A 9,261-nucleotide genomic window follows, 5' to 3' on the forward strand; every position below is an offset into this window, starting at 1 on the left:
AAAAACTATGGGTGAGTTATACCTAAAATACAACCGCAAGGTTGGTGTAGACCTACCGTTGGCTTAGTAGACATTTGAGTGTATTCATTAAATTATTGATATTATTGATTAAACCAGTGATTCAATGAAACAATGCGAACAAATCTCAATTTAGGTCAATTCATGTATTGTGAAAAGATTACTTTCTTTTTTGCAAGTCGTATGGCATGATGCCTTGTTCATTTCATTCATTTCTCGTGGACTTCCAAAATATGTGGACGAAAGAATCTATTGCATCTCCCAAGTCTACGTACTTCTCGAACCGCAAATTTGCTTGATTTGTTTAACTTCAAGCACGCAGTTTTGATTTTGACATGTAAGCTGAACGCATATTGTTCAATCGACGTAATCGCAGCAAATTGTTATCAGAATTTTGCCAAACGGTATACGTAGAAGTTCAATTAGCTGAAGACATCAAGGAATGTCTTCCTATGCAGTCTTGAATAACCGAGCCAAAGCATTGTGTTCATATCGCTTTTGAAGTCTGCACATATTCCAGAGAGTAAAAATTCATGCGGGTACAAAAGTACCCGCATCTTGCATCTATTTCGCAATGTCGATTTCCACAAGCTCATTTAAATCTGTCTTGGGGAGACTCACCAAGTAGCCGCACCTTGCATCAAATTAATGTGGCGAATGAACAGTATTGTATATATAATTTGCATTGGTGCCTATCAACGTAAAAAACGAAAACCAAGAAACCCGAACATTCATTATTTTCGGTGACAAGTATCCTGGACGCAACGCTCTTTCAAATTATTTTAATCGCTTCATTTAAGTTCACTTTCACTGTGTAATCACGTTGTAATCTCTTGAATTAAATTAGTCGATAAGTGTATTATCATTCAAGGTGGAAACTTAACTAAACCTAGTTTGGAGTGGGTCAATTCAGCATTGACGGGCCCCATGTTAAATGGAGAGTAGTGAAGCAGTTGAATGAAGAATTTCTTGAAATTTGATGCAGCCAAACTACGAGCTCACGAATATAGGTAGCTGCAGTTTGCAAGTTTTCACAATTCATTCAAGAAGGAATGAAAAAGACTGTTTGGAAAATTGATGAATTCCTCCAGTACTTCTACAGCCTGTTTGAGAACGTTCTGTTAAGATGTGCGAAGTATTCTTGAATTATTGGATCGGCTGAAGTTTTGCGGAGTGAAATGGATCAAAACCCAACCGATGGTATAAATAGCCCTGGACATGCGGCCGTACCTTAAAACCTACGTAGCCGCAGTCTAAGCACAAAAGGAGCGTAAGTACAAACATACACATCCAGATTCCCGTAGGAGCTTCGCTGCTGTTTTCACAGCCAGTACCTTTAGAGTAGTTGCAGAGGCTTTTGAGGATAAATTGTTGGGGCTTTTCTTAACATCAGCTGCTGCTGTTCAACCATTTATGACGAGCTTTCAGAGTGACGAGCCTGTAGCACCTTTTCTATTCGAACTGCGAACCTTTTTAAACCAGTAATGAATAAATTGATCAAGCCAGCACTTTTGAGAGGGAATCTGAAGTCCCTTATAAACGTCGATCTTTCCGATGCAAGCGTCCCGCGCGGTTTAGGCACTTGGTTTTTCTTTTAAAATAACAACACAATTTTTTCCTTTTTGCAGGAGGCCCGACTGTTCTCTTGCGTGGCTGACGATCGACTCCTTTTATTTTTCTCTCGTATCCTAATTCCTTCACTGGAGATGTACATCTCTCTCAAAACTAAAATTATGATATTTGCTACCTTCTGCATATATGGATCCTAATCCTATTGGAAGATCCTTGGTTGGATTTTTCCCTATCTCTAATATAAATCTTTACCATTAGAATTCTTATTAAACATATTTCTTACGGGACACGTGAAAAGGGTCGCTACATCTCCCCCTACTCAACGAGTTTTAGGGGAAACTAGAAGAGTTTTCCCTAAAATTGATTGTAAAGCTGAGCTTGTTATGACGTGTTATAATATTTGATTTGTGATGTAATATAATCTTGTTTGTCGTAATATTTATCTATATAACTATGTATATATATTTTTTGTTGTTTTTTTTTGCATGCCAACTGTTGGGAGTTTCACAACACAATCAACTAGCATGAATAGTGATGTTGCCGCCTAAGAAAAAATAGAAAAATAGTGCAGAGCGCTACTCTATGTGATTTGAGCTCGACATGTCGAAAAAAAATGATGAAAATGTTCAGTTTATGTTCTTATATTCCGGATGTAATTTTAATAAAAATTCCTTCAACTCCGACAGCATCCACATTATGCTGATATATTGTGATGTGTGGTGTGTTGATAAACGATTCATTATGATAAATTCAATCTGTTTTGATTTTCCAAAGTAGACGAATGTTCAGTTGCTGTTCTTAATTTCCGTTTGTAATCGAAATAAAATGAATTCCTTCAATTCTGTAATTCCGCAAATCCAAATGAAAAATAAAATGATCATATCTCCAAAAATTTCCAAAAACGTCTTATCGATCAACAATGTAGCTTTTACAGCTACATTGAAAATATGTTTCTTTTCTTTTTTAAATTTCTTCATATAATACGATCCCAATATTTACTCTTTTGATTCATTCATCATATATTTGAAGGGCGTGTGTGCCTCTTCCATTAATTTTCTTCGCCTTTAAAGCGCTATTTTGTTTCATTTGTAAGTTTTATAATATAATTTCAACCCACATCTTTCGTTACTCATGAACTTGAATGCAAGTTTGCATTTTATAAAAAATCCCACTTCAAAAATGTGTTTGTAAAAATTTAAATCACACATTCAAAATACGATAAGCGCATTTCCCCATATTGCCCTGTTCATACTATTAAATAATGGGAGACAGGAATGTTTTTTCAAACAAAATAAACAGGTTTTTACAGAATTGATGGAATATTGTTAAATAATGATTGCCTCTTCTTTTATTCATGTTTCTCAAGACTTGTTATCCTGACATCCTAAAGCTTGTCTTTAGGTAGTATCATGTTTCCTATATTTAATAATTTCAATCATTGATTAGCTTTCCCTTTCGCCAGATTTATTTCATTGAACGATTAGCATACCTTAATTATAATTCAGTTTCAGTTGATGATCACTACTACAGAGGAACGGTTTTACTTGGCTCGACTATTCCAAGAATTTCCCGCATTTTTTTCACTACGATATGTTCATTTTCTAACGTCACTTCTTGTAACGCATTATGCTCATTCTTTTTTTTCGATTTTTTTCTTCTTTCACTACAATCTCTGTTCTCGCTCAATTTTTCAACTTGGGATCCTTTCTGATTTCCAGATTATCTTCAAGGAAAGCAACACTTAGTAAATACCACAAAAAAAATGTTATTTGCTACATTAGTATGGAAAATCCCAACAATCCTGTTGGAAGATCATTGGTTGGATTTTTCCCTATCTCTAATATAAATCTTTACTATTAGAATTCTTATTATACATATTTCTTATGGGACGCGTGAAAAGGGTCGCTACACCGATGATTCGGCTAAGCAGCGTCCAAAATTGAATTAGGATTTCCTGTAGAAATTGCAATCAACAGTGTTGTGGAAACAATCAAGTTTATGAGATAAATATCTTGATTTCTGACAGAACTGTAAAGAGTACTACATTCAATTTCTTCGAAAAATGAAGGAACGATCACCTTTGTCGTATTCACGACAATGACACGACACGATATATTTGTTGTATCCAGCGTTTATAGTTTGTAAAAAAGCGCATGAATTTCGCTCTTGAACATTTCGTCGAGAAAAATAGAATCAGCGATACCGTGGCGAACAAAAGTAAACAGGAATCCTTCGAGTTTTGTGATACCTTGAGTTCGTGCGATACGCTAAAAAACTATCGTCGAAAAGAAGAACGTTTGGACCTTTTGTGGGTGAAGAAATTCATGGGCGCAGCGGGGAAAAAATATACAAACTTGACTTTGTCAAAGAGATCCTCTTCTGTCGCATGGCAATGCTACATTGGAGCAAGGTCCTCCATGAACAAAGAATGTTTGGTGGTAAACCAAAATGATCCGAACTTGGTAGCTCAGTGCATTGTTCACAATGAATTCATCTTATTTTGCAAACAACTTGCAACCAAAAATGCAAGCTTGTTATGTTTGTTTGGACTTGAATTTGATCATGGGTTCATTCGTTCTACTAAAATATTAGCCATTATTGTAACAAATTGCCTCACGAAATACAACTTATACAACTTATATATTATGAAAGTTTCAAATAAGAACAATCAATTTTCAGTTGGTATGTGAGTTGGTCCCACTCGCTCGCGATGCAGATATTTGGTTTGTCGGTGAACGAAAAAATTGAAACGGGCGCGAAAAAAATCGACGAATCAGGATCGTTTGGATAGAGGTTGAGATTTTTCAATTGTTCGATAGTTAGTTACATGATGTATATTATTTTATTCAAGGTGAAAAATTGTTATAGAGCGCCGAAATCGTTTGATGCAAAAATTTCATCAATCCATCCTGAAATGACTGAGCAGTAAGCGTTTTTCAATTTGAACTCCTATATGTTCCCGAAAGACGTTATTCTGCGTCAAAAGAAAAATCTTCAACGGGAACATTTAAAATTACTAATTGGTATATATTTAGCAGAATGTATAACAGTTCGGCTGAAAAGTTTATAAGGTAACACAGTAAAACAATTTGTTTTGTGAAATTCCATTTTATTATTCAACCGATCTTTCAAGTTTTCGATACCATTTTTGTAGTACTCTTTCGGTTTTCCCCAAAATAGGCCTCAGTTTCGGTAATTCGGTAATTTCAATAATTTCGGTAATATTACACAAATGCAATTGCTGGAGCAGAGTCCGGATAACGTTTGTCAAGCTATGCTTTGGTTTGCACTTTATTTTTGTCTATCAAAAAGCAATGCTTTATCAACACACGAAATTCGGATTTTTCCATTTTTTTCACAATAACAAAAGTTGCTTCACATGCTGTAACTCACGAACCGAATCGACCGATTGCTGTCAAATTTTCACAGATATCTATTAAAAGATGGTGCTTTGTGATAGTCAAGTAGATTTTTGCAAGTGTCACCATCTAGAATTACTTAAAATGTCGAAGTCACACATTGCTCCTCTAATTGTATTTGTCAGGTGTATGTTTTAGGTTTCTCTATTTGATTTAAAATAAATACTTCTAATGAAGAAAGCTAATTTTCATTCCATTTTTTTCAGAGAAGGATACGGAGGGCCAGCTTGCGGGCTGGCCTGCCTGGCAATGGAAACAAAGGATGATTTCAAAAGAATCAAACTGGATACTAAAGCACATGCTGAAGTTTGCTCGAAACTCTGCGAGAATGGTTTGGGTAGGTGTATTTGTTGTTGATACTATGAACATATAATCAATTAAACTATTATAATATTGAAGGATCCAAACACTGTGACTGTGAACCCTCATCATCAGCAAAGAGAAGCCACGATCACCATGGCGTATGTAAATCATTTTGTGTATCAGCTAATGTTCAGCTAAACGGTTGCGGCCAATGCGCAAATGAATTACCCGAGGGAGATGCTGCTAGCGGTATTCGGCCCACAACACCAAATTGGGATGAGCTGTGCACGTTGTGGTGCAAAATAGGCGAAGGCGGGACATTATGCAATTGTGATCTACCACCTTTCGTTTAGGGATTGATCGAAAGTCCTCCCAAAATGTGTATGATTTTGAACATCGTTGAACGAACTTGTTTCGCATAGTTGAGATTTATTTTCATTAAAATTCTATTGTTGAGAACCAGAGAATAGAGATCGTCACATATCGAAGGAGATTTATTAAAAATTTCCTCAAAATTTTAATGTTTCTTTTACTTAATTAAATGATGTTTTATTTATTTGAAAATAGTATTAAGCGAACAAAAAATCAAAGGGCTTCCAAACAAACGTCACTTCTGAGGAACATCCGACGTGATTGTAAAAAATATATAGATTTCCTCATTATATTGACTTAATTTAGCTAAGATTGATTGGTTAAAAGTAACAAAAAAAGATAAGTAGCATTTGTTGGTTATTAATCTGTCACTGATTTTCAATATGGAAATCGGTGAAAGTGAACTCCATTCAGATAGAGTCATCTCTATCAAGCGTCAATTTTTTAGTATAAATTCTACGAAGAAACTTTCCCTTGATTTTGTTTGATAAATAATTCAGATGTACATATGTACATTCTTATAAATTTGAGCTAGTAACGTCAACCACAAATTAAAAATGTGTACTGTTCAAGGCGTTTCAAATTTAAGAGAATGTGAAGACCGCTGTGAAAGACAATAAACACAATAATAATGATAATAATTATAATACGGATCATACAGATCACATATAATTGGAAAACTAGCAGATATGTATTCGCTTAAAGGATTATCGTTGTGATTAAATAACTTACAATGAATGAGAATACGCTGAAATACAGTGGATGACTAATGACATTGGACACAACCAAGGCGATTGGAGTTTTTCGCGATAATTTCGATTGTTCTCATCAAGCATCCTCGTAAGACAAAAGCTAAATAAATATTGATGTATTATCCATATATTGAAATACATGGTTATTGATAAGAATAAATATATACACTATGTAAAATTTGAGAATGTACACTATCAGCTCAACGCTAGAACAAAAATGCAATGACATTGAGACAATAAAATGAATAATGTGTAATTCTACCACTACCCGATAATAGAAATCGGTTGAATAAATATCTGTTTTGGCCTACGAATGTGTTTCGTGGTGAAAAAGAAAAATAGAGGTAATTATTTTATCTGAAGCTATGTTTTTCTATTTAATGATTCATTGTCAGTCTTATTCTTGTTTCGAACGAACACAAAACGTTGAGAAACCCCATAAGCCCTTTGGTTTATAAGATCTGTTCTGCATTAAAGAAAAAAGGGGTAGGGAGAGATTGGATAAGTGATATTTTTCTAGTTCACATTACTTTCAATATGTATGGAAAACAAAAATACGTTATGAAGGATGATAGAGGATAAAAGTACATAGTACTACACTTTCAATCTTTCACTTCTAAAATTCTTAATTGAGGGCTTACTGCGGGGCAAAGGTGCGCACGGGGCAAAAGTGCGCATTGGCCTTTTTGAAGCAAACTAGCTCAAAAATTCGACGACAGTGTATTCGTTTGATTACACCAGCAGCTCACGCATATAAACATACATTTCATGAAAGTGACCAATAGATATAAGTTAAACAGAGTTTTGCGATTTTTTAATCTAATTTTTTGAATTTTGGAGATGACGATTTACTTACCTGAAATAACTGGAAAGTTCGAAACTACACTGTCAAGGAAATCTTCATTCTATAGTAGATGATAGTGCGTATTCGTTTTGCTGAAAAAGCTCGAGAGCTTTCTTTATAAAATCGATTAGTTCAAAAATTGCTTGTGGGGCAAAGGTGCGCAGTGGCTGTGGGGTAAAAGTTCGCACTAGCGTTTTGCTCTGAAAAAAAAGGCGGGTGGGTAATGTCGGGGACATAACCGGAGTGACGTAGGACTATACAAAGGAGACAGCTTTTGTTAAATATATATTTTAAATATATTGTTTTATTTTCTTCTCCTACGTGAATACCTATCTACCTGAAAAATGGTTTAGTTTACTGTTTACTCTTTATGAATATGTTGATGGTTCTGAAAAGAACCTTTGGTGTTGTGTTTTTGTTATCACTCGATATTCCCATCATGTTCGGTTAAACCTTCCTGTTTAGCTATTGCGTTTGCCACTCGCCACAACTTTCACAGTTGGAAAATTTCTTCCCATCCAGCTTGTGACATGTGGTTCAGTAAATTACATTTAATGCGACGTGCCGGAGAAACACTTTGCCACTCACTGAAACTAATTGTTGCCTTGATGAGCGCCGAACCGAAGCTGCTCTGTTCTTGATGCGGGTTTTCTGATTGTCGTGAGCAGCTTTGCAAGCCAACTCGAGCACTCCGACGGCCGAAACTCTATAATCGCTGTTAGGTATACTGGTGCTCCGGCACCAATCCGTTCGGCCTAGTTACCCTTGAGGAGCAATCAGTGAATGCGACCAACAGGGAACAGCACACCTGCACGATTCGAGTGGGACTTTGCCTTTCCCTTAACTTGTCCTCCTTTGTTACGTCCACGATGCCGATGCCGTACAACCACACGGGTTTACGGTTTGAAAGAAAATAAGATATTTTTTTGGGGTCCGCGTGTTTTATACTCTAGCGGTACACACTCACAGGATAGAGACAAATCGGCAGACTCAGCCAGAGGGGCGAGTCCAACGAGACGAACGAATGAGCGTTCAAAAGGAGCGATGGCAAAAAATACATCACATACTGATTTTAACCTCCGACCGAGAAGGTCGATTTTTCTTTCAGCAACTCGGAGTTTTGGCGTTTCTGGACAGCGGACTGGGACGTTCCCCCTGGCGATTGTGGAAGGAGATTTGTTAGAATAAGTTTTAAGGTGACAGCAGAAGGAGAGCGGGAAAAGGCAATAGCTCGCTTCGACCGTGGAGAGCGGGCGCTCACCGGCTTGCCGGAAAAAGCGCGCGCTTTTTCGGCGTCACCGACGCCACGCCCCCTTTTTCTTTCGGGCAGTGTTGCCAGTTATATTGTAGTGTAGTGAATATTTATTATTAAATAAAATCTAAAAAGAAAAACACGCATACAAGCAAGTGAAGTGACGGAAGCAATTATTATATTAAGTGTGATTTGCAATTTTCCGCACCCATTGGTGGCTTTTCAAAGTGCTTTACTAGAACAAAGTGTAATTTTCTGGGAACATACCCCTTAGTGAATATCTCCCAATAAGGAATTTTAGTGATTTCATATCCGTACCTGCTGACTATAACCTAGGTATAGTCAAGCAGAAGCATGGCTTCAAGTAGCTCCGGGCCTCCGGGAGGCCGGGCTACAAATTTCTATGAGGGCAGGCCCACCGAAGCCACCGCTCCACTATGGGCGGACCCCTCGAACGGTAATCTCCAGATACTGCTTCTGAGAGCCACAGGAGACAAGGTGCTTCCAACAAACCCCTTCACAGTCAGCAATACCATCAAGGCAGTTGTAAAAAAATTCAACAGCGCCAAACCACAGCGAGATGATAAAAAGAAACTCCAGTACATCTTGACAACCAGGGATGAGGATACAGTCGGTAAGTTACTTTCGATTACCAAACTGATTGATAATACTCCTGTAGAAGTGATCTTCCACCCAACTTTAAACCAACGCAAATGCGTTGTGACTTGC

General features: G+C 36.9%; 1 protein-coding gene across 2 annotated transcripts in view; it reads left to right on the top strand.

Annotated features, from left to right (window-relative positions):
• LOC129765116 (uncharacterized) overlaps window positions 1-6,824 on the top strand; it is a 40,495-nt gene extending 33,671 nt beyond the window's left edge. For both annotated transcript variants that reach the window (XM_055764997.1, XM_055764998.1), the window contains exons 3-4: window positions 5,216-5,346; window positions 5,409-6,824. In XM_055764997.1, the coding sequence (XP_055620972.1) occupies window positions 5,216-5,346; window positions 5,409-5,665 (388 nt within the window). In that variant the 3' untranslated portion in view covers window positions 5,666-6,824. The remainder of the gene's footprint in view (window positions 1-5,215; window positions 5,347-5,408) is intronic.
• The last annotated feature ends 2,437 nt before the right edge of the window (window positions 6,825-9,261 follow it).

Source organism: Toxorhynchites rutilus, chromosome 2, assembly GCF_029784135.1.
Source record: "Toxorhynchites rutilus septentrionalis strain SRP chromosome 2, ASM2978413v1, whole genome shotgun sequence".
Lineage (NCBI taxonomy): Eukaryota > Metazoa > Arthropoda > Insecta > Diptera > Culicidae > Toxorhynchites > Toxorhynchites rutilus.